This window comes from Coenobita brevimanus, chromosome 29, assembly GCF_032717465.1.
Source record: "Coenobita brevimanus isolate Jiangsu-jjx chromosome 29, ASM3271746v2, whole genome shotgun sequence".
In the NCBI taxonomy this organism is placed as follows: domain Eukaryota; kingdom Metazoa; phylum Arthropoda; class Malacostraca; order Decapoda; family Coenobitidae; genus Coenobita; species Coenobita brevimanus.
The window spans coordinates 31030170-31057283 of record NC_136982.1 but is presented as its reverse complement, the minus strand read 5'-3'; the positions used below and the strand labels follow the sequence as shown (position 1 = coordinate 31057283).

Here is a 27114-nt window from a genome sequence, read left to right as displayed (position 1 = left end):
ACCTGACAGCAGCACTACATCGAGTGAGTGGATGGTGAGTGCCCCCACCTACCACGATATATATATATATATATATATACAGTATATATATATTATATTATATATATGCAATGAAGAAGGAACCAAAGGCCAACAGTCCACAAATTGTTCCCTCCAAGAGAAAACTAAAACAAGATAAAAGAGAGTCAAATTCAAGATTCGTTGAATTTGAGAGGCTTGGAAACACTGCATTTGAAAGACTGGAGATCATAGGCAGTAAGAAATACAGACAAAGGGAGGCAGTTTCAGAGTTGACCTGCTTCAAACATGAAGAAGTGAGAGTAACGATTAGCTCATGCATTAGAGAATGGGACAGAAAATCTATGAAAGTTTGTTGCTAGACAGGTAATATGCACCTGTCATAGTGGTGGAGGGATGCAAACAGACAGTTCAGAGGAGCAGTGACCATTGAAGTAAAAACAGAAAAAAGATAATGATGCACCAGTGCGGTGAAGAGACCGAGGTTGAAGGGAGTCTGTAAGAGGAGGAGAGTTAATGAGATGAAAAGCCTTTGATTCCACCTAATTGAGAGGAGCTGTATGTGTGTAGCCTCCTCCACACGTGAGAATATAACCCTTGTATAAAGTCAACAACTTTGCAGGGGTAAAGAAAGCACGGAATCAGCTTAGCACACCCAGTTCCCGGTGACGATTCAACGAGATGCCTGGAACCACTGTCTGGCTCACTTCTTCTCCATTTCTGCAACATTCGCAGCCTTTGCTCTAACTTTCTTTCTGCTGAACACCATCGTTCCTCCTCCTCTAAACTTCATCATCTCTTTTTAACCGAGAGTCAGCTGTCTGAGGCAACTGACAGCAAACTCTTTTCTGTATCCTCCAACTTTCTCTATACTCATTTCAAAGCCAAAGGTGGCTGTTGTGTATATGTATGCAACTACTTATCTTGATCTCATGTTCCTAAACTTGATTCTTCTGAATTCTCTGCTTTCTGGCTTCGGCTCTCCTGTCATTCTCTGACTAAATATATCTGCTCTGTTTACTTATTCCCTAATTCTACGGACTATGAAAACTTCTTCGACTGTTATACTTTTACAATGGAACACATTCTATCCATTTCTCCTTTCCCTGAAATCTCCATTCTAGGAGATTTCAGTGTTCACCACCACCTTTGGCTCCCCTCTCCTTTCACTGATCCACCTGGTGAACAAGCCTACATCTTTTCTATCCCTAATGGTCTAGAGCAGCTTGTACAGCACCCTACCTGTATCCCTGACTGCCTTGGAGAGAGCTCCATCATACATGACCTCTTCCTTACAGCTAATCCTTCTGCCTGCACTGTTAATGTTTTCTCTCTGTTGGGCTTCTCCAATCCCAACCTTATTACCTTAACCTGTCCTATTGCTCCGGTACGGCCTGTGGACCCTCCAAAGAAACGTTGACTGTGGCACTTTGGAGCTGCTGATTGGGAGGCCCTCAGGCAGTACTTCCTTAATTTTCCCTGAAATGATTATTGCTTCCACGGCCAGGAGCAATCTGAGTGTGCCTTGTGCATTACGGAGGTTATTATCTCGGGCATGGAAGCATACATTCCTTTTTCATATCCTTTTATTAATGCAAGAAAGCCTTGACTTTATCATGCTTGTTCTAATGCTGTCCACAACAAGGAGAGGGCCTACAAAAGGTACTGGAGCCAACCCACCCCTGGATAACATCTTTTTTTATGTTTCTGCCCAGAATTGTGCTAAGTCTGTTCTTCGTTCTGCTAAAAGTAATTTCATCCGTACTTAATGCTCTCAAGTCTCCTACTCGAATTCTTCCTGCTTTTTCTGGCACCTTGCCAAAAACGTTTTAACAACTTTACCTAATCATCCTTCCCTCCTCTTTTCTACTCTGATGGCTCTGCAGCTAGTCCTTCTACTGATAAAGCAGATCTCTTTGCTCAGATTTTCTCCTTCAATTCCATCTTAGATGATTCCAGTGCCGTTCCTCCATCACTTCCCCCCTCTGACTTCCTCATGGTTGACGTTAAAATTTCTTCAGCTGATGTATTTTCTGCCATCACTGGCTTCAGTACTAACAAGGCATATGGGCCTGTTCTCCTCAAGAACTATGCGTCTGTGCTTACACCCTGCCTAGGTAAACTCTTTTGCCTGTCTTTCAACTTGTACCTTTCCTTCATGCTGGAAGTTTGCTCTCATTCAGCCACTCCCAAAGAAGGGTGATCATTCCCAACCCTCAAACTATTGTCCAATTGCTTTAACATCCTGTCTCTCTAAAGTTTTTGAGTATTCTTAACAGAAAAATTTTAAAGCATCTTTCCTATCACAACCTTCTTTCTGATCATCAGTATGGGTTCTGTCAGGGACATTCCACTGGCGATCTTCTCACCTACCTTTCAGACTCCTGGTCATCCTCCTTTCAGGACTATGGCAAACGCTTTGCCATTGCACTTGACATCTCGAAGACTTTTGATCGAGTCTGGCATAAATCTTTAATTTCCAAACTGCCCTCTTACAGTTTCTATCCTTCTGTCTGTGCCTCCATCTGCAGCTTCCTTTCTGGTCGTTCTGTAGCCGTTGTTGTAGACGGCCATCGTTCTTCTCCTAGATGTACCAATAGTGGTGTTCCTCAGGGCTCTGTCCTATCACCAACTCTCTTCCATTGATTCATTAATGATCTTATAAGCTGTACATCTAATCCTATCCATCATATGCTGATGATTCCACCCTTAACCTTTCCATTCAGTTCCCACAACGTCCATCTCAGTAGTTACTTCAACAGACAAGGGATGAGGCTATGGGACACCTAATGTCTGACTTGGCTCTTATCTCTGACAGTTAAAATAATCTTGTTTTTTTTTCTAATACATCAAAGACTCAGTTTTTACACCTATCAACCCGACAAAATGTTCCACAGGAGTACCCACTAATGTTTAATGATATCCAGCTCAATCCTGCATCATCCTTGAATGTGCTTGGGGTTTCATTCACTTGGGATTTATCTTGGAAAGTTCATATTGCATCCATCCATCCATCCATCCATCATCCAATCCTACGTTTCCTCATGAGGAGCGTAGGAGCCCTTGGCTAGGCAGTTGGTCCCGATATTTAAGATGAGAGTGACCAGCCTCACTCATCCCTGTGTGGCATTACATGAGCAGTCATCCCTGACTATCTGTTGGATATTAACCTTCACTGGCTCAATCTGATTGGAGCGCAATAATTACCCACTAAACCACCAGGTGCCAAAATTTGATTATATGGTTACCACCCATTGTAGTAAATGGTTTCCTGGTGTATAGGAAACCATTTGGCTTGTCTCTCAGTGTAGAGTTGCCCACAGGCAGAAGGAAAAGGAGGGAATGAAGGAAAGAAAGAGAAAAGGGAGTGTAATGTCACCCGTAGGCAGAAGAACAAGGAAAGAATGAAGGGAAGATAGACAGAAGAGGATGGAAGGAAAGAAAGATGGAGGAGAGAAAAGGGCACACACCTGACAGCAGCACTACATCGAGTGAGTGGATGGTGAGTGCCCCCACCTACCACAGATCATATTACATCTCTTGTAAAATCTGCTTCCAAGAGATTAGGTGTGCTAAGCTGACTCCGTACCTTCTTTACCCCTGCACAATTGTTGACTTTATACATGGGTTTTATTTGCCCCTGTGTAGAGTACAACTCTCATGTGTGAGGAGGCTCCCCATATACAGCTCATCTCAATAGGGTGGAGTCAAAGGCTTTTCATCTCATTAACTTACCTCCTCTTACTGGCTTCCTTCAACCTCTGTCTCTTAGCCTCACTGTTGCCTCTTTATCTCTTTTCTGTTGCTACTTCCATGGTCACTGCTCCTCTGAACTGTCTGCTTGCATCCCTCCACCTCTACGATGGGCGCGTAGCATGCGTCTAGCAACAAGCTCTCATCCCTTTTCTGTCCAACTCTCTAATGCAAGAGTTTACCATTACTCCCATTCCTTCATTTATGCAACAGGTCAACTCTGGAACTGTCTCCCTCTGTCTGTATTTCCTGTTTCCTATGATCTCCAGTCTTTCAAACGCAATGTGTCCAGGCATCTGGAAATGAACGGATCTTGAGTTTGGCTCTCTCTCTCTCTCTCTTTTTTTTTTTTTTTTTTTTTAAATAACTTTTCTGGGCTCCTATCCTTTGGTTCCTTCTTCCTTGCTTAACCCCTTAACCGCGGGGCGTCACTTTCGTGACGCTTGGGAGCAAGCGATCATACCACGGGGCGTCACTTTTGCGATTCTTGTTATTTTGAATTCCCCCGGGCTTTCAAGTGGTAGCTTGTATCATCTATCAGTACTGCCAATGTCCAACACTAGTCAGCACTCCTAATCTCATCTGTACTCCCATCCATTGTTGACAATTTAGCCATTTCTCCCCGTTCTTGACTCCCCTTCCTACCTTCTCTCCATTACCCTCTCCTCTCGCCTGCCCGGCCGTGCTATGCTAAGTAAATCTTCCCTGGAATTTTCCACTGATTTCATCCATTGAAGTAAGCTCTATGCCCTATTCTTATACCAAATAATATATACCATGGTGGAATGATGAGGTGAAACGAGCTGTGGAACAAAAGAAGAAGGCATATGGTGAATGGTTGGCGAGTAGAGGTAGGGGAGAAGATGAGAGAGAGAAGAGAGAGGTATATGTGAGCAGGAGAAGGGAGGTTAAGAGACTGGTGAAGGAGAGTAAGAAGAAAGTGGATGAAGAGTTTGGGAGGAATCTGAGTGTGAAATGGAGGGAGAGTAAGAAATTGTTTTGGAAGGAGGTAAAGAAAGTAAGGCAGTGTGAAAGGGGAAGTAGTAGGGGAGTGAAAGATAGGAATAATAGATTGTTGGTGGAGAAGAGAGAGAAATTGAGGAGATGGAAGGAGCACTTTGAGGATTTGTTGAATGTAGAGAGTGAGAGCAGTGTGAGTATAAGTGGTTGGGGAATGGCTGGGAGAAGAAGAGATGAGAGGAGGGAGGAAGAGATCAGTAGGTCGGAAGTAGTGGAAGCGATGAAGAAGATTAAGCTGGGAAAGGCCCCAGGAATTGATGGAGTGTGTGGTGAAATGCTTAGGTATGGGGGTGAGATTGTTGTGGAGTGGATATGGAAGTTGTGTAGATTGGCTTGGGAAGAGGGAAGGGTTCCAGAGGACTGGAAATCAGGTATAATTGTTCCTCCGTACAAAGGAAAAGGGGAGAGAGAAGTATGTGGTAACCATAGGGGTATTTGCCTTCTTAGTGTGACTGGTAAAATATATGGTGGAATACTCATTGATAGGGTTAGGCATATGACAGAGGAGCTAGTTGGAGAAGAACAAGGGGGATTTAGGAAGGGAAAAGGGTGTGTAGATCAGATATTTGTTCTAAGATGTTTAGTGGAGAAGTATCTAGAGAAGGGAAGGAAAGTGTATGCTGCCTTCATGGACTTGGAGAAAGCTTATGACAGAATAGATAGGCAAGGTATGTGGAAGGTATTAAGAATATATGGAGTGGAGGGGAAATTGTTGAGTGCTGTGAAGAGTATGTACGAGGGAGCTAGGGCTACGGTGAGAGTGGATGGTGAGCTGAGTGAGTTCTTTGATCTCAATGTGGGACTGAAACAGGGGTGTGCGATGTCCCCATGGCTGCTTAATATATATATGGATGGGGTTGTAAAGGAGGTGCAAGGTAGGGCAGTGGATGTGGGGGTGGCCCTAATGAATGAGGGTGAGATGTGGAAGCTTCCGGTGTTGCTGTTTGCTGATGATACAGTATTGTTGAGTGAAGATGAATGGGAGTTGGAAGGTTTGGTGAATGAATTTGGGACAGTGTGTAGGAGGAGGAAGCTGAAAGTTAATGTAAACAAAAGTAAAGTTATGGTGTTTGAGAGGAATGAAGTCACAGAGTGTGCAGTGAGGTTGGATGGTGAGGATATGGAGAATGTGAGTGCATTCAAGTACTTGGGTAGTGTGATGAGTAAGGATGGAACTTTGGGGGATGAAGTACGTGAAAGGGTACAGCAGGGAAGAAAGGTTGTTGGTACACTGAAAGCAGTGATGAGAAATAGGGAGGTGAGTATGGAAGTTAAGAAGTCACTGCATGATGGTATTGTGATCCGTACCCTGACGTATGGAAGCGAGGCGTGGACCTTGCAAGAGAGGAACAAGTCAAGAGTGAGAGCAGTGGAAATGAGTTACTTGAGAGGAGCATGTGGAGTGACGTGGAGGGACAGGTTGACGAATGAAGAAGTGAAGGAACGTTGTGGGGTAGATGTGGATATGGTTGAAAAGATTAGGAGAAATACACTGAGGTGGTTTGGAGAGAATGGAGAATGAAAGACTGACTAAGAGGGTGTATGTAGGTGAGGTGGAGGGAGGGAGAGGGAGGGGTAGACCGAGGATGAGGTGGAGGGATGGAGTTGAGAGGTATATGAGGGAGGGGGGGTGAGTTGGGGGGAGGGGAGTCAAATGGTGGGTGACAGAGTGACTTGGAGGCGTTTTGTCTGTGGCCACTCTTTGCGGGATTAGGGCGTCGGGCTATAGATAGATAGATAGATATAGAAAAAGAAATAAGGTAAGTGAGAGTGCCATACACCTGGAATTGGCTAATTATCACCTGACAACACCTCATGTGCACTTGTTCGCTAATTTTCGCTGTTTATTTCCCCTTGAAATGTGCCGTATAATCTATTCTCGTACTAAAAATATATATAAGGAGGGAAGGGAGAAGCCTAAGTGATATTTACATTCACCTGGAACTACTTAATTTATAATATATTGTCTAGATTTCCTGCCAATCATTTCACTGCTATATATTAGCAGCTGTCAAGAGGCTGACGTTGGCAGTAATGCATTTCCCTAGGTATGCCACCCTGGTCCACCCCTATCAGTTTACTGTCATCTTCCAAGGTGAAGGTACGTCTGTTTGCTCCTGCTAACTTCAGCCACTTTTTAGCCCCATGCAAAGGGCCCTGTGACCTTTACCCCCTATTAAACCTCGTGTGGAAAGAGGTAAAGGGCTGACAATTGAAAGAGAGTGACTACAATCTTTCAGTTGAGTAAAACAGTGCAAGTGGAATTGTAAATGTGTAAACTGCAAGTAAAGCAATGAATGTAAATATAAGTGAACAGTGGAAAATAGTTTTATAAGTTACTTCAAGTGACAGAGCATAACACAGTGTAAATAAAATAGAAATGTAAATAAAATAGAGAATGTAAATAGAAATGTAAATGAGTAGTATTATAAGAATACGAGTATATATACTAGGAGTAATGAAAGTGAAAGTTTCACTCTAGCATGTATGAGTACTATGAGTTATGAAAGTGAAGGTGAAAGTGACATTCACTCTCAGTGCTAGTATACAGGACGAGAAAGTGAATGCTATGTATTTTACTGAAAGAAATTGAATGCCTACAGTGACAATAAACTACTATTACTGAAGGAAACTTATGGATAAAGACTGTAGATATATATAAGTGTTATATAGTAATAGAAATATAAACTGTGAGTGTTTTTATGAATAATAAATGACAACACCAGCGGTGAACTAGCGCAAGTGGGAAAGTCATACGCCCTCGTAATTTCCATTGCTTTCACTTTTTTTTTTTTTTTTTTTTTTTTTTTTTTTTTTTTTTTTAATATGGATTCCAAACTATTTGAGAATCATAGAATAGTGTTTCTAGTGATAACATCAGGCTGTGGTAATCATATTACGGGTTGTCGGGAAGTGTAAAGTGGAGACTTCGTTACCCAACTTCAGAGGACTCCGCAAGTCCTACGGTACTCGACGAAGGGTCAAGAAAACACCCCAGGAGAAAGCTGAAGGTATGTGCTGTAAGCATATGTGATTTTAATTTTCTAGGACTAATAACTGATTTTTGGCAAATATTTTTATCGAGTCAGTGAGAGCTCGAATATGTCCACGGATGCCGCAAGAAAAAGCAAATCAAGCCCGCGGTTAAAGGGTAAAAAAAAAAAAAGGAAAATCTTGGATGCAGGTTTTACGAGTGGTAATATGTTCTTTCCAAGATAAATCCCAAGAGAATGAAACCCCAAGTATGCTTAAAGATGATGCAGGATTGATCCGAATATTGTTAATAATTGAAGAGTGCTCCTGTGGAAGATTTTGTTGGGTTGATAGATATATGAACTGAGTTTTTGATACATTAAAAACAGCAAGATTATTTTTCCCCCAGTCAGAGTTTTAAGCCAAGGCAGACATTAGGTGTTCCATAGCCTCATCCATTATTTGTTGAACTACCTGCTGAGATGGACGCTGCGGGAAGTGAATGGAAAGGTGGAGGGTGGAGTCATCAGGATATGAGTGAATAGGGTTAGGTGTACAGCTTAGAATGTCATTGGTGAATAAAAGGAAGAGAGTTGGTGATAGGACAGAGCCTTGAGGAACACCATTATTGATAGATCTAGGAGGAGAACGGTGGCTGTCTACAACAGCAGCTATGGAATGACCAGAAGGGAAGCTAGAGATGAAGGCACTGATAGAAGGTTAGAAACCATAAGAGGGCAGTTTGGAAATTAAAGATTTATGTTAGATTCGATCAAAAGCTTTGAGGTGTTAGGTGCAGTGGAAAAACTTTCACCAAAGTCCTGAAAGGTGGATGACCAGGAGTCTGAAAGGTAGGTGAGATGATTGCCAGTGGAGTGTCCCTGGTGGAACCCATACTGATGATCAGAATGAAGGTTGTGATAGGAAAGATATTTAAAAAATTTTTTTGTTAAGAATAGACTCAAAAACTTGAAACACAGAATGTTAACCCCATAAGATGTATGGCTGTCGATGGTACAAAGGCTGCCAAAACTGGCGGTAGTTAGTACTGTCTCTTTTATGACATATGTAGGGCCTGGCCAATGGGAACTAAGAGATCAGGTGGTGGGAGGCATGATCCTGCCCCCTCCCCAGGCCATCTCTCTACCTTGTTTTGCCCTATTGGATCCTGCCGTCTTTGTCTCTTCCCACCCAAATTACCTCTCTAGACCATATTGGGTGTGTGTGTGGCAGACATATGCCCTCCCTTTCCCCCTCTCCTGATGACCCCCCACACTCCCTCCACCTCCCTATTTCCCTTTATATCTCAAGGACATCCCATTCTCTCATATAATGAGTGACTTTTTTTTTTTTTTTTTTTTTTTTTTTTTTTTTTGAGATCGATTGTACAGTAACCATTAGACATATGAGAGTGAAATATACATTTTCTGGTGTGTAAAATCAAGCTTTGGTGCATTTTTTTCTCTATATATATGAGGGGTAACAATTTATATTTTTGACATCCATTGACAGTCAGTAAAGTGGTACCTGTAAGTCATGTGAGAGTGAAACATACATCATCAGGTGTGTAAATTCTAGCTGTTGAAACCTGTAAGAAAAGTTTTTACCTTGGTGAAAATGTTAAAATTTGACCCTTTTTGCATTTCTGGGGATAGAGGGGCTGGGAGATTTGAGGTCTTTAGGGGTTAAAGCAGTTGGGTGATAGAGAGATTGGAATGATCACCCTTCTTTGGACAGACTGAATGAAAGCAGACTACCAGCAACAAGGAAAGGTACAAGTTGACAGATAAAGGTGAAAGAGTTTACCTAGGCAGCGTTTAAGTACAGAAACATAGTTCCTGAGGACAACAGAAGGGACCCCATCAGGCCCCTATGCCTTGTTAGTATCGAGGCAGGTGATGATAGAAAACACATCAGCTGAAGAAATTTTAATGTCAGCCATGAGGAAGTCAGAGGGGGGAAGTGATGGAGGAACAGTATCAGCATCATCTAAGGTGGAATTGGAGGGGAAAGTATAAGTGAAGAGTTCTGCGTTATCATTAGAAGAAATAGCTACGAAACCATCAGAGTGGAAAAGAGGAGGGAAGGATGATGAGGTAAAGTTGTTAGATAGGTTTTTGGGAAGGTACCAGAAGGAGCAGGAAGAATTTGAGCTGGAGAGTTCAGAGCATTTAGTACAAATTACAGTATATTTAGCAGAGCAAAGAACAGACTGAGCATGATTCCAGGCAGAAACAGAAAAGAGATGAGATTCATGGGTGGGTTGGCTCTTGTGCCTTTTGTAGGCCTTCTCCTCATTGTGGACAACATTAGACCGAGCATGACTAAACCAAGTTTTTTTTTGCTTTAGTCAAAGGATATGAGAAAGGAATGTATGCTTCCATACCCGAGAGAATAACCTCCGTAATGCGTAAGGCACACACCATTGGCTCTCGGCCATGAAAACGATAATCATTCCATGGAAAATCAAAGAAGTACTGCCTGAGGGCCTCCCAATCAGCAGCTCCAAAGTGCCACAACTGACGCTTCATGAGTGGGTCCATGTGCCTTACTGGAGCAACTGGACAGGTTAAGGTGATAAGGTTGTAATTGGAGGAGCCCACCGGAGAGAAAAGCCTAAGCAGAAGGATTAGTTGTAAGGAAGAGGTCAAGTATGTTGGAACTCTATCCAAGGCAGTCAGGGATACAGGTAGGGTGCTGTACAAGCTACTCTAGATCATTGGGATAGAAAAGATGTCCATAGCTTCTTTAAAGTCCAGTGCAATTTTCTCAAAGAAGTTGAAGGTCCAGGAAGACATGAGAAACCCCATTTTGTCAGTGTTCAAGACTTGTTTGGTGGAGCTTCCCAAATGTACTAAAAGGCATTTCCTTATGAAAAAAACAATCTTGTCGGAGTTCCAGACTTGTTTGGAAGTTTCCCTTCTCTGCCATCCCTATCCAGAGGATCTTGGGAAACTCTCAAGCACTTCCTTCGTCAGTGCTCACTGCCTCTGTAGTGAGTATAAGGCTTTACAAGAAAGCTTGTCTTAAAATGCACAATTTAAGCTGACCTAGTTTTGAAACTCTAGAGAGATACAGTAACTGAGCTCTCATTGTTTGCATCTTCAGGCCCTCAAAAACACTGTAGCTTTTGGATTGATCAGGGATCCAATTTAAGGAAATTGATGCTGACCCATGTCCTATATCCACATCTTCAACAACCCTTCCATCGTCTCCATAATCAGCTCATATTTTTTCATGAACTGAGTAACACTGAAAGGCAAGACATTCATAGTTGATATCTAGGGATTTATTTAAGACCAGAGACAGTTTACTGGACCAGTTGCAGCAAATGGGCAATGGAGTTAACCTTATTCACTTGCCTCCACTGCTTGATGATCTGTATCTTCCTCTTGAGGGACAAGAGACTGCAGCTGAGCTTGCATTTTCACCAGCATGTTTCTTTCCAGGTATGAATGTTAACTGAAAGAGATTAAATCACTTAGAAATTCCAAAAATTACTCAACCCATATTTCACTTAGGAAGTCAATAACTATTGACTGTGATTACTAATCATAATTTACTGGTTGTGTTATACCACATAGTCATCACATTAGGATTTCAGAGTTTACTGAAAAGTTATGGCCATCTATTTAATCCATAATTCACTTTTTTTTTTTTAACACTTCAGATGTAAGAAAACAATGTCTTACTCTCACATAAATAATTGAATGATGTTTATACATCACAAGTATGGCACAGTCAAAATAACCAAAATGACCCTAAATTACAGTTAGCTTCTTTATCTTGAGATATTGACATGACCCCTATTTTACCCATGCAATACAACTGTTGTCCATATTTTTTGCATTTAGGAGCTATCAAAGCAATGGTTACCTTCACCACAAATCATGCTGTTGTGATGTAGCTGCATTGCATAATTATGACAAAATTATCATACTAGGCTAGACACAATTGCAGATGAATGCCTATTGAGTTGTCATCTTGACAGTTTGATTTGCTCATTTCTTATTCATAATCACAACGTGCCGGGGTGAGCAGGTGGAGATTGTCAGACGTGAAAGGATTGAACATGCTGGTGAATCTCTTGAGTGTGTGGAAGAGTTTTGTTATTTGGGAGACATGTTGTGTGCTGGAGGTGGGGCTGGAGCTAGCTCTGTGGGTAGGGTGAGAAGTGGTTGGAAGAAGTTCAGGGAGCTCTTGCCTCTCCTGACATTGAGAGGGCTCTCCCTACGTGCTAAGGGGTCTTTGTATGCAGCATGTGTTAGGAGTGTAATGCTGTATGGCAGTGAGACCTGGGCAGTGAAGGAGGAAGATATTCGCCGGCTCAGACGTACAGAAATGACAATGATTAGGTGGATGTGCAGTGCGTCCCTGCGTCCAAGGCCTGGAGGGGCTGGGTTTACAATGGAAGAGTTGAGAGGTAGGATGGGAGTGGAGTGTATTGGTGTTGTGATGAGGAGAGGTAGATTGAGGTGGTTTGGACATGTGGAGAGGATGGGGGATGATAATTGGGTGAGGAAGGTGAGAAGTGTTAATATTGGGGGTGGGGTTATGTGGGGTAGACCGAGAAAGACATGGGACGAGGTCATTAAGTGTGACCTTAGGGTTAAGGGACTGAACAGGGAGGCTGCAATGGATTGTGCAGCGTGGAGAGCCGCCATTAGGTGACCAAGGCCGACGCATGCAAGCATGTTGGAGCCTTTAAAAACGAAAACGAAAAACGAAACTGCCCAAGGGTGGGAAAGGAGGTCCAGATGATGATGATGATGACTTTGCCTACCCAAGAGAACATCAGAGACAGTCACTCAACAGTGCAAAGTCTCTCACTGCTTTTAATAGAGTACAACAGAAGCAGGGAAGAATGATGTTACTGAATTCATGTACTGTAACTCACACTAAAGTGAAGGGAAGGAATGAAACTGTGTGGAAAGCGGGCTTGTTGGGTAAGCAATGGTGATTGTCAGCTGATGCATGTGATGCATAACTCGTAAGCATCAGTGCTACAAGGAGCGCTGTGTTGATTTTAATTTTTTTTTTATCATGACATTCATTAAACTGGGAGAGGGGAATCTGTCTTAAACAACAATAGGATGTTATTAATTGGCAGTTGTTAAAGTGAAACATTGTGTACTGGGGCCTACCTGTATAGTTTTTGATGTAGTAAATATTTACAAGGCAATAAATGATGTGGCTGATACTATTAAACAACGTATTACTATTGCAGAAGACTAATTTCATGGTAACAGATATTTCAGACAAACAAGATTAGTTAGACTTGTAGCAGCCAACCACACATATAGCAGTCCCTGACCCTCAAAAATTTTCAGTCAGTCACTTTGTTCGCCACACGGTCCAACCACTGTACTATCTTACTCTTCATGAAATGTACTGTGTTATGGTTCACAGATCATAACTCTCATATTATCATATTCCTAGGAGGTAATTCCATGTTAGGTCAGAGATAAATCACTGTCCTGTGTGTGTGTGTGTGTGTGTGTGTGTGTGTGTGTGTGTGTGTGTGTGTGTACAACAAGTTATTGAATGCCACCGACAAGCTTTGAGGATTAGTTGTATAGTGGAAAATAATATGAATATTTTTTATACCATTTTCACTAGACTTGCTTAATTAAGGAGATGAACGACTAATAAGAAGTGTAGCGCAACAGAATTGCCAGGACTGCGCTACCGAACGTATGACATAACAGTTACATGATGAAATCAAACACAGTAGTGGTATCACGATTACATATTTATATGTTCTGAATGATTTCAGGCATGTATGTTGCTGATATCATGTGTTTAGCAGGAAAGTAGCATGTACCTGAGCAAATGCAGGAAGAAAGATGCTCAAACATTTGCAACACTGTTCACAGGGCATAATGTTGAAGGCAAAGCCCATGTCATGTGCCCAAACACTGCAGGCCATAGGTCGATTGGTTATGGAGCATGATTGGGCAGTGATATTGTTGGTTTAGGTGTTGCTCATTCAAGTACGATTTTTTACAATAAATACACTAACTTTTTACACTCTTGGAATAATACAAACCAAGGACATACAGTTGCTTGGACATTCAAATGGATTCAGCCAGTGTCTGAAGCACTGAAACATAGGTCTATGCAACGATTTATTACAGTGATTGTAATGGCCATGTAATTAGTTTATTACATTATTAATGAAACAGTTCAAGGGCACAAGGTTTCATTTCTTGCACACCACAGTAAACATTATGTACAGTATTATCATCATTTGACTGCAACTATTGGACAGTACATAGATATAACAAGTGGATGGGGGAGGTGGAGACAATGGGGAGGGACGAGGCGCCAGTGTTGGGATTGGGACACAGTATACATTTGCTTGGACTAGGACAGCATTCACTGTTTTCAGTTCACGTCCTGTATCTCATCAGTGACCCATATTTTTGCATTACCCTAGTATAGAATAAGGTGGATTTGTTTTCCAGTGTGGGGTTCATTCCCAAAGTTTGTCGGTGGCATTCAGTAACATGCTTTGTATATATATATATATATATATATATATATATATATATATATATACATACATACATACTTATACTGTATATATTTGAATGACTGTATTTTATTGAACATTAGGTACATACATTAAACATCCCCTTCAAAGTACTTCCTTCCTGCACACACACACTAGTTCCACCATTCCTGCCACAGCCTGAAACATTGCTGGAATCTTCCATCTTGATCTCCTTCAGAAGGCTTGTCGTCTTGGATTGGATGTCTTTAATCATTTCATAACAACTCCCTTTCATCGTGCGCTTCAGTTTCGGGAACAACCAGAAGTCAAAACATGCCAAGTCAGGTGAATAAGGTGGATGTGACACGAGCAAAATGTTTTTCCCAGCCAGAAATGTCTGGATATTGCACGTTGCCAAACTACGACATTTCTCCAAATGCATCAGATGCGGCAGACATGACCTCACCCTGTGTCTTGCCACAGGATACTGGCCTGTGCTGTTGTGGTGTTGTGTCCGGTGGCTGATGACAAATAGGAAGCTGGACGATGTGACAACCACTAACAACCCTCACATACTTCAACTCATTTCTGTTTAGCAATACCATTCACCAAACTTTCTGATCACCCATTATGTGTGTATATACTGTATATCTCTCTTTCTCTCTCTCTCTCTCTGTCTATGCATATATATATATACAGTAATCACTCCAATATCCGACGTAATAGAGCCATAGGCAGGTCCGGATAGTGGTCCTGTCCGGATATTGGGCCCCAGCTTATGGACTTGTACTTATGGACCCTAACTCAGAGAAACACCTATACAACTCCCTCTGGACATGCATAGCACCTATTTAAGACCCAAATCACACCAATAAGGCACATAAATGACTGAAATAAATGCAAAAGAAGCATAAAATGAGGGTTTAGAAGTAGGTTCATACAATATTAAATATTCTGGTGACTGGCTCCTGGACTGGTACTAATGGACCCTAACCTAGCCTGACTCAGAAAAACACCTTCCTACTGCACATGCATAGCTCCTAACACCCTATTCACACCAATAAAGGACATTAAAGAGTGAAATGAGGTAAGTATAGTATGGAGAAAAGTACAGTATGAAACATTCTGCCTACTTACAACAAGTCCATGGCCACCTCGATGAATAACCGCCTCCTCTCGGACTCTGACAGTAAGAAGGATTTCCTGAAGCACTTCCAGTACACTGTTCATGAAGTCTTGCACTGAACTTAGTCAATCGCACACAGAAGTCTGTTCTCTTCACAGTGCGCACTCTTGTCTAACTAATGCGCCATTGTAACTTACTAAGTGTTGCACTCTGCACTTTAACTTTTCCCATTCTTCTAATAATTTTCTAAAGCAAAAACAAACAAGTCTATTTACGTTAAATTTTGTTCCAAATAAGTCTTTTCTCTCACAACTGTAAATCCTTAACACAACTCACTGTTTTTTTTCACTGCACAACACTGTAAATTCCCGTGTGGTCTAGTGGAGAAGTTCTTGCTGTTTATTCACTGTCAGAGTCCGAGAGTATCACTGGCAGGTGACCTAGGGGTGCGTTGCTGGGTTGTGGTGATGGCGTACCCACTGCAGACGACTCTGAAGACAGCTGCAAACTCACGTCGAGCGGTGACTCCACCGTGGCTGATGTGCTAGGCTGTGGCTCGGAGCATGAGGGCCTGTCTTGGGGAGGCAACGGAATGGAGCCAGGGCTGGGCACAGCGGGGGTCACGGTCCTGAAAAAACTGTCAATCGTTGATTGACGCAATGACCAACAATTCTGACGATTGATGATGCGCTGCCTGAAAGCACGCACTTCCTCCACAAGTCCCAAGGGCCCCATCTCCCTGTCGCAGTCCGGGTGTTCCAGGTAGTCAAGGACGAACTCTAGATGTTCCCGGAGTGCGCTTAGCTTGAGGATGGCTGGAGTAGTGTCCTGCTGAGAGGAGTCCGCATCATCGTCGCCTTCCTCATCGGAATCTTCAAGCTCTGTACTGACACCTGCAACTGAAGACGCGATCTCGATATCAGACAATGTCTGATACCCAGGATCGCCCTCGTCGTCATCCAACCACTCACGAACATCGTCCATATCAACATCGTCGCCGTGCGTACGTAGCCGTGCATGGAAGTCATCCACGTCAAACCCTAGAAAATCGTACTCCACATCCGTTCTGAGAAGCAGACGAGACCAACCATTTTCCAGAGTCTTGACAGGGACTTCCTTCCATGCACTAGCCCAGTCGTACAGCGCAGACTTGATGTTGTAGCGGCAAAGGTTTCCAAAGTCTGCTGGCCTCATGTGTCCCGCCCCTCCCTGCGCTCATCCTCGTCCTTGAGAACAACCATCATCTCGTCCAGGAACTTCCTTCAGTATAGGCGCTTTGTTGCCATGATCACTCCTTGGTCCATTGGTTGAATGAGAGCAGTCATATTAGGTGGCAGAAACATGCACCTATTCCGGCCATTCTCAGCCACCAAGTCCTTGTCGCACGGGTGGGCAGGTGCATTGTCGAGGAGAAGGAGGGCCTTTACCTGGTCGCACGGGATTCCCAGTGTTTCGTCTGGTAATTGATGACCTCCTTGACGAAGTGGCGGTACCAGTCTTTGAAGATCACGGCTGTAAACCATGCCTTCAAAGAATGGTACCAGACGACAGGAAGGACATCCATCACCCCACGAAGACACCGAGGCTGCTTTGCACGGCCAACAACAACGGGCTTAAGCCGGTGCATGCCGTTAGCATTGGCACAACACAAAGCAGATATCCGTTCCTTGGAGAGCTTGCGGCCAGGTACATGCTTCTCCGTCTCCTCGGCTAGAGTGTTCGTTGGCAAAGAGCGATAGAATAGACCAGATTCGTCTGCGTTGTAGACTTGTCCGAGAGTGAGGCCCTCCCTGTCGATCAAGCCCTTCACAAGCCCTTGTGCCGAAACTTGTCAACTCCATCCTCGTTAGCGTCCAAAGCTTCACCATGAGCTTTATGGTTGGTAAGGCCATGCCGTAACTTGAACGCAAAGAGCCAACCCTCGGATGCCTTGAAGTCTAGGGCGTTGTGAAGCCTTGCGAACTTCTCAGCAGCAGCCTTCAGCTCCGTTCCACGTACCATCACACCAGCAGCACGTTGCTGTCGATACCAAATCAACGTGGAGCGGTCGATTTCAGCAACCTTGGGAGTAAACACCACCTTCCTCTCCACATTGCGTTTGCTTCTTGACGAGAAGTCAGCCGTGTACTGCATGAGTTTGTCTCGGGATCTCTTAATATCGAACAAAGTAGATCGGGCCAGGTTGAACTCGCAGAGGATGCGGGAAGAAGACCACCCCGCATCTACTTTCTCCAATATCTCCCGTTTCTTCTCCAGAGTCAACACCACTCTCTTCCTTTTCTCAGGTGGTGGGGCCATCATCACATACACTAAGAGGAGGCCCGAGAGCAGCAGGAGTGCCTGCAGCAGGTAAGGCACCACCACAAAAGTGATCACGTGGGCAGCCATAACGACGAGCGTGCACTTGCGGCGAGAGATAGGTGGAAAGTGGGGAGGATGCAGCGGCGCTCTATCGGACGTCGGAGGAATGACGCGCCACAACAATGCTCTCCCGTGCCGCGCGGGGCAAGTTCAAATTACGGGTGGGAAAAAATTTCTTTTATTTTTTTTATTTTTTGCGGTTTTCGGACCATTTTGGGAATATTGGATCCCGGGACGATTATGTCCGGTTAGTGGGGATGTTCAGATATTGGGCGTCCGGATATTAGAGTGATTATATATATATATATATATGTGCATATGCATCAGTTCCTGAGTAGAAATCAGAGGAGCTGGTTGCCATAATATGAGATAATGTTGTATGATGTATACAGTGAAGTCTGTACTGTACATATAATGCTTCTCTTCCACTCTACTGGGCGATTTCTTACGTGTTGTGGGGACAACTCAGTCAGCATCGTCAGTGTCTACCCTGTATCTGTTATTTATATCCAACTATCATTGCCACACCCACACTGTTACCAACAGACAAAGTCATCCCTTCAGCACATAAGATACCACGTGGTGTTTCTAGTGGAGCACAATTTGTGAACTGCCATGTACTTGAGTGACTAATGTAGGTTGTGATTGATATTTTGTGAAGCCATTTTATGCTTTAACCTCTATTGCCTATAGATGTCCTGCCACAGTTGGGTAAAATTGTGTGGCTTTATCTCATATTTGATACAGAAGACATGCCCAGGCTGAAAGGGGTTACTGAGGTTGTTTCTAACCTCTGCAGCCAAAGAGCATCATAATTAAAAGTGAATAAAATTGTCTGGCATGAGCCAGAAAGAAATGGTGATACAGATGGGTTGAAGGATTTATTGCTGAACTATAATCATTAATTACTACTTATAACCTGCACTAATAAAAGGAAACAAACAAGGGTTATATTGTTGTACCATACTGTATTACAAATACATTGCAATAAACCATATACAGTAATCTCTCTAATATCCGAACGCCCAATATCCGAACATCCCCACTAACTGGACATAATCATCCTGGGATCCAATATTCCCAAAATGGGCCAAAAACCGCAAAAAATTCGAAAAAAATCTGACTTTTTTCCCACCCGTAATTTGAAATTGCCCCCTGGTGCCGAACAGCTGTTACATCATGGTCCCTTCATCCCTTCCTTCCTCCCCCCTCCCCCCTCCCCTGTCAGCGTTGCCATTTGGTATTTTTCATTACCAAGTGTGGGCCAATTTGGTAATGAAAAATTCGTTTGGTAATGAATCAGAATAATGCATTACCAAATGGATTTTTCACATGTATGAGGATACACAGGATGGAGATGGTGGATTGTTTGCTCTCTCTGATTAATCTCCTACCCTATATAGCATGAAAATAATCAACATGGTGTTAATTATAAGGAGAGTGATTACATGTATTTCCACTTGTATATATAATTAGTGAAGAATAAATGCTAGCTTTATGAATTTGGTAATGAAAAGTTAAATTTGGTAATGAAAGTTGAGGAGATTGGTATTGTGGCCGTTGCGATCTGGCAACTCTGTTACCCCGCCATCATCAACAGTCACAGCTTAACTCTGATCGAGAGCAGATGCTCATAGCAGTGCAAGCCACAGGTGCTTGTTTTTTGTGAGTAAACAGTGAATAAACTGCAATACCTCGCCACTAGAACACACAGGAATTTACAGTGTTGTGCAGTGTTAAGAAATTAGAATTTAGAGTGCAGAGGATTAACTGTGGACTGCAAACTGGCGGTTCAAACCAGTCCAGGAGCCAGGGACTTGTAAGTACCCAGAATGTTTGATATTGTATAAACTCACCTCTAAAACCTCATTTTATGGTTCTTTTGCATTTATATCAGTCTTTTATGTCCCTTAATGGTGTGATTTGGGTCTTAAATAGGTGCTATGCATGTCCAGAGGGATTTGTATAGGTGTTTCTCTGAGTTAGGGTCCATAAGTACAAGTCCATAAGCTGGGGCCCAATATCCAGACAGGACCACTATCCGGACTTGTCTATGGCTCTATTACGTCGGATATTGGAGGGATTACTGTACCTGTATCACCGTCAAACTGATTTATGTATATAATTATGGCAGAAATGATTACTGCTTAATTGTCTTTATTTGTGTGATAGGGAAAAAATGTACTGGGAAGCTTTCCAAATACTGAAATCCCCACCCCTTAAGTTACAAAGGGATACAATTCATTTAAATGTCCCCTATTCCACCTGTGTTTCACAATGTGAAAGTTACCTGTTGTACCATAGTTTGTATCTTGTATTAAAATTTTTATCTTCCTTGACTCCTACCATCATAGCACTGGTGCATCCCCAGGTGACTGTGTTGTCTGAGTCTTTGGGAAAGGTACGAGCAGCAGAGGAGCGGCTAGATCAGGAGAAGGAAGACCTGCGAGATCAGATCCGGACCATGGAACGGCAGAGAGCAGATCTTGAAGCCAAGCTGGCACATGCTCTTCGTCAAGAGGCTGATCTCAGAGAAGCTCTTGAAAAGGTAAGCTGGGACTGAAACAGATTTGCTGGGTAATGAGTTATTGTACAGTATGCAACTAGTTTCATCAGACAAGGTAGAACATTGCCAACAAATGTGTTCTTACCTAAGTGTATCTTTACAGGAATGAGTCAGGCTCGTACTGTCCCGTGTACTAAACCATTTTTATCATACATATCCATAAATTTATGAATAGCATTGACACACATTATTTCATTCAGTAATGCATTCCACTGGTCAATTGCCCTATTTGGGAAACTGAATTTTCTTACATCTTTGTCACCTCTCTTTTTATGCATTTTTTTGCAGTGTCTTCTTGCTGATGCCTTTCCATAGGTTATGTACTCATCGATGTCTATTTTCTCTTTCCCTGAGATGCATTTCAAGTACACTCAAACCTCGAGTACTGCGGGCAGTAAGGACTGGATAAGGACCGTGGTACTCAAATCCGTGTCACTCAGACAATATGTTTACATGTATAATGGTACAATGTGTTCTGGCAACTTTCCATAACTCACACTTTTACCCCGTCTTACAACCTAACCCCACATAAATTACCCCCACTTGCTCCCACCATCAGGTAAAACAATGAAAGAGTAACTGTTGTAATTAAAAACATCAATGGTATTAAAAATAGCATTAACAAAATTAGAAGTTGGGCTGGGTACCCTTTTGTTGATACGTAGCTCCACGGTATTTTCCTCCCGCCCCTCACCCACAATGTTGTTGTCAAAGTTTCTCCTTCTCTTGTATCATGTGGCCTTCAGGAGAGACCTTAGGCCATATGGTTAGACGAAAATTTATGGGTCTGAATATTTTAGGGGACGAAATAGAACAAAAATTTATGCTAACAAGAAAAAAATTACAGTATGTTCATCGTTGTGTTCTCGTGAGTTTGCGTTCCGTTTCACATTCTTTGTTTGATATCGCGCTTCCCTACACATTTAGGACAGACTAAGCATATGGCTAAACTGCTCAGTCAGTCTGAAATGTGTTAGAAAAAGCGATACTGAATGAAGAATGTGAAACTGAATGCTAACTCATGAGAACACATGGATGAAAAAGTACTTTTTTTAAGGTTTGGAAACATTCTCATTCCATTTCTTCCACTAAAACTGCCAAACCCATAAAATTTTGTCTAACCATACGGCCTAATGTCTCTCCCGAAGGCCCATGATACGAGAAAATGAAACTTTGACAACATCATCGGTTGGGGCTTGGGGGAAGAGTGGCAGGGAGTTACGTATCAACACAAGGATACCCAGCCCGACTTTTTTGTTAATGCTGTTTCTAATACCACTGATGCTCTTAATTACAATAATTATATCTCTTTTGCTGTTTTACCCGATGGTGCGTATAAGTGGGGGATTAATTTATGTGGGGTAAGGTGGTAAGGAGTAAAAATGATAATTTCTCTGACGCTCCACATAACGCCCTATGGGTCTATGGGCCTAAGCTTCTCAGTCAGCTTCAGGACAAATATAAACTTTCACAGCTACAAGGTTCGCATCACTTCCTACGCACGATCTTTATCTTCTGGTCCTTCTAAATAGTTATGATGGTGCTTTCATATACATTCGTTCGTTTTTTTTTTCGTTGCCAGACGCCATGTATCCCAAACGAGGTGGCCAAGGGCTTAGAGTTAATTGTTTTACAGGGAGGGGCACTAATCCTCCACCAACCCCACTTGACAGGTAGGGATGCCAACAGCATCTGGTGTTCCCAGGCGGTCACCCATCCAAGTACTAACCAGACCCAACGTTGCTTTCATATACGCCATACTTTTTTGCCATTTCGGTGAACGTATGCTTTACTTAAAGCAGTAGAAGGACCTTACCAATTTAATTCACATCCCTCCAGTTTGTTCTGGTGTTTTTCTGAGTATTTTCAGGGTGATAAATTACCACTTCCCGCTGAAAATCTTCCTACTTTTTATCATCACGTTCCTTAAGCTGTACCTATGATTGTCTTGACGTACTCAAAGGTGGTTTTCGTCTCCCAGTTTCCCAACTGGATGCTAGGTTAGGTTTGGTTAAATTGTTAGTTATAGTTAAGCTAGGTTAGGTCAAGTGTAGTTAAACACTTAGGACAGGCCCTTTCGCCATAACCCTGACAAGTCAAATGAGTTGACACAGTGGAACACACTTAAAAACAACAGGGAAACAGATTTAGCATAAAACGTTTATTTACCACCCAGAAGTAATCTGAAAAATATAAGACTATCAGGAAGAAGAAGAGCGAAGAATGTGGAACTGAACTCGAACGTATGAGAGAACATGGACGGAAGTAATTTTTTTTTTTTTTATTCTGTTTAGCACATTTTCATTCAGTTTCGTCCCCTAAAATTGCGAAACCCATATGACTCTGAGGTAAAGTCAGTGAGACACGAGAAAGGACTTTATAGCTGTATGCTCAGTCGGTCCGAAACGTGTTGGAAAGCATGAATTCGAATGAAATATGTGGAACTGAACACTAACTTACGAGAACACATGGATGAAAGTTTTTTTTTTTTTCATCCATCCATCCATCCATCCATCATCCAATCCTACGTTGCCCCATGAGGAGCGTAGGAGCCCGGGGCTAGGCAGTTGGTCCTGACATTTAAGATGAGAGTGACCAACCTCACTCATCCCTGAGTGGCATTACGTGAGCAATAAACCCCAACCATCCCTTGGATATAAACCTTCACTGGCTCAATCCGATTGGAGCATAACAATTACCCACTAAACCACCAGGCACCAAAATTTGGTTATATGGTTACCACCCAGTGTAGTAAATAGTTTCCTGGTGTACAGGAAACCATTTGGCTTGTCACCCAGTGTAGAGTCACCCACAGGCAGAAGAGAGAGGAAAGAATGAAGGAATGAAAGACAGAAGAGGGAGTGTAAAGTCACTCATAGGAAGAAAGAAAGAAGATGGAAGGAAAGAAGGATGGAGGAGAGGACAGGCCAGACACCCGAGAGCAGCACTACATTGAGTGAGATTTTTTTTATAATTAGCAAATATTTTCGTTCCATTTCATCCCCTAAAACTGCAAAACCCATTATGAGTGTGGGGTAGAATTAGGTGAGGCACGAGAAAGGACTGATAACCGTATGCTCTGTTAGTTGGAAATGTTCTGGGAAGCACTAAATCGAATGAAGAATGTGGAACTGAATGCTAACTTACGAGAACACATGGATAAAGAGTAACTTTCTAATTAGCAAACATTTTCGTTCCATTTCGTCCCTTAAAACTGCAAAACCCAATATGAGTGTGGGTAAGAACTAGGTGAGGCATGAGAAAGGACTGATGACCTTATATCCATTTGGTCTGAAATGTGTTGGGAAGCATGAAATCGAATGAAGAATGTGGAACTGAACCCTAACTTACGAGAACACATGGATGATTTTTTTTTTTTTTTTCCTCATTAGCATACAATTTCGTTCCATTTTGTCCCCTGAAATTGCAAAACCCATAAATTTTGTCTAACCATTCGGCCTTGAGTGTGCCCAGGAAGCATATTTCCATTCTGTATGCGTATTCATCTCGCCACCGGGAACCCTCAGCCAGGAACGATGCTCACCCAGTCGTTTCAAAACTAACCATAGGTTTTTCTGGAAAATATGCTCAGTGTGTTTCCCAGGCAAAATTTCCTCAATCTAACACCTAACCTATCCCACTAGGACTGCTTGGCTGAGGTGGCTGGTTGTGGTATTGAGATAAATACCCACACAGAATGGAAATATACAGTACACCCAGGAAAGGTACCCAGGGTTGCCAAGTCGCACCCAGCTCTGCCTGCAGAAACCCAACTGAAAACCAGCCCAAAAGTAGCCCAGCATCAGTAATTATTTTAAAAATCCTCTTATTATGCAAATTTGTGTTTTATATTAATAATTCATATTTAGGTCCCTATTAAGGCCTGAAATCATCGCTTGATTCACATCAACTTTCATTATTTGCCATAAATTCAATATTCCCCATAAAACAACAATGATTTGGTCGAAATATACTTATCATCACACTAGGTAATACAACATGCAAGTGAAGGTATTTTCTCTCCAAGCCAACTTTCCATCACACTTACGTTATCCAAAAATCTATATGATCATCATCACTGTGTTTCGTTGCTGTGTACATTATGTCGTATGTGAAATTTGCTAACATCATTTTGTTTGGTGTGAAATCATTACAACACATTTTATGTCTTTGCATATACAGTATGCTTTAACATGAGTGTTTTCAACTGTTTTATGCTGCTGTCTGTTTCTTAATTTACTTTTCACTAAATTATATTGAGAGAACCCTCTCTGCTGCAGCATTGCTTGCTGGCAACGATGGTAGGGATAAAACAAAACTGCCTAATTCTTGAAAGTCCCTCTCTCCGCATGGGCTGCTTCCACTGGTCCCTGTGTGAGTATTAGAGGGTCTCTTACTCTCTCTCTGCTGTATGTTTAAACAACTCTCTCTTTCTCTCTCTCTCTCAATATATTGTCGTGATGTGGTTTAACTCCTTACTAGCCCAAAAAATCGCAACTTTTTTCAAACCAGCCCCCAAAAAATGCAACCAGCAACCGGTAAAATTTGCCTGTGGAAGGGCTTCAAAACAAGCTCAATTTGGCAGGAAAACCGCGACCTTGGCAACTGTGAAGGTACCCAGAGTTTAAAGAGTGACGTCATCGGGCACAACTTTCAATTTTAGTTGCCAGGCCAGCTGACTTCCCACGTGAGCTTGAGTTTTTCTGCGTGTTAACTTGTCTCATTATGCCAACCTCGTTAGAACAAAAATGCGCTACTCAACCACGTGTTACTCAAGGATTGAGTGTATATAGCATAATCATGTCTCCTCTTTTCCTCTGTCTTGTAGTGTTGGTAGGTTCAGTTTTTCTAGTCTTTCTTCATAACTTACATCCTTTAAGCTTGGTAACCATCTTGTAGGCTTGGCCTTTGTACTTTTTCAGTCTTATATATGTGTTTCTTGAGATGAGGATTCCTGACTGCAGATACATATTCCAGGGTTTGTCCGATAAATGGTGTTATCGTTCTCAGCATGACGTCATGTATACTGTATAAGTGAATGCTAATCTCATTAGCAAGCAGTGTATGCATGTTTTGTACCTTCTCATTTTTGTGATTCTAGAGATAGTTTGTTATTGATAATCACTCCTAGGTCCATCTCCTTTTCTGATATGTGCAGGGTTGAACTTCCAAGTTTATAATCCCAATCTTGTCTTTTTTCAGTTTTACCAAACTTAATAACATGGCTTTTGTCCACACCGAATTCCATTTGCCATCTGTTGCTCCATTCATGATGCTTGCTTAATTATTCTTATAGCTCTCTGCAAGAGTCTGTGTTTGTAATTCTCCTTTGTATTTTTGCATCATCAGCAAACGTATTTAGATACCTTCCATTTCCATTGTTGCTGTCTGTATCATTTATATATACGAAAAACATAATTGGTGCCTGCACTGAGCCCTGTGGAATTCCGCTAGTCACTTCCCTCCATGATGAATTGTACTTTAGTACTGTTCTCATTTCCTTTTTCTGAGAAAGTCCAGCATCCAACAGTACAGATTACCTTGAATTCCTCCTTGATGATACAGTTTCAATAAAATTCCTTGCTGCTGTACTTTGTCAGATGCTTTCTTAAAATCTGATTAGATACAGTCCACCCATCCTTCTGTTTTCTGTAGTGTTTCTGCAACTCTATGATGGTAGCTTAATAGATTTGTAACACATTATCCTTTTCTAAAACTGAATAGTCTTTCTGTTATTGTATTTTTCCAGATGGTTTACCCAAATTTTTCTTATTAGCTTTTGTAATACCTTGAATACAGCACTAGTCAGGGATACTGGTTGGTAGTTGATTGAATTTTGTTTATTTTCTTTCTTGAATAGGGGAACAAAGTTTGCTTTCTTCCAAATATCAGGTAGTTTACCTTGACTTAAGGATTCCTTGAATATTAAATACAGTATATTGGTCTGCTTAATGCTTCTGCACATTCATGTAGCACCCAACATGAAATTTCGTCAGGACCATTTTCATTTCCTTTGTCCGATTTGCTCATCTCTTCCTGTACCTCTTGTTCCAATATTCATATATCTGGTAATATGTGTGGACATGCATGTTCCTTATCGTTTCTCTCAAAATTCTCTCTTCTGTAAAAACTGATTGGAAATTTTTAAGAACTTTGCAAATGTCATTTTCTTGGAAGTAGGTTATCCCCTCATCCATGATGGACTGTATTTTATCTTTAACTTTGGTTTTGCTTCAAATGTAGCCATAGTAGTAGTAGCAGTAGGAGCAGTTGTTCCCTAGGAAGTCTGGCCTAACAGTCCAGAGTCCCTAAGGAAGTCCATGGCCAAGACTGGGCTTTCCCACTGAGCTCTCAAGGAGTGTATGTTGTGTTGTCGGCGTAGGTGATTGTGTGCAGTGCAGTCTTCCATAATATGCTTAATAGTATGGGATGCTGTGTTACATCCTGCACAGGCATCAACGACGGAATCATCCAGCTGAATGATGCCCACATCTTAACCTGGCCAGGTGGACCCTGTCCTCACGAGGGAGATAGGATTCAGAAGGGTGGATATCAGGAGGCTGTGCATGCAGCTGTGTGTTGCCTTTAAGTGACTAAATGGAGCAGCGAGTGATTTGAGTATGGATATACTTCTGGAAGCTGGTCTGAGGGGGGAGAGATAACAGTATTTATGTATGATATTGTGTGCTGGGTGTTGTTTTAATGTTCCTTCGGGTGTGTGGATGTGCAGCCATGTAGTGTAGTGGAAGTTGTGGGTTTGTGGAGGCTGCAGCAAGTATTTGGGTGCCTCTCATGTCTAGG

At 42.2% G+C, this 27114-nt stretch overlaps 1 protein-coding gene across 4 annotated transcripts in view; it reads left to right on the top strand.

Annotated features, from left to right (window-relative positions):
- LOC145395050 (uncharacterized) overlaps positions 1–27114 on the top strand; it is a 1083039-nt gene that overhangs the window by 487663 nt on the left and 568262 nt on the right. For all 4 annotated transcript variants that reach the window (XM_080268801.1, XM_080268802.1, XM_080268803.1 and 1 more), the window contains exon 15: positions 20119–20295. In XM_080268801.1, coding sequence (XP_080124927.1) covers positions 20119–20295 — 177 coding nt within the window. The remainder of the gene's footprint in view (positions 1–20118; positions 20296–27114) is intronic.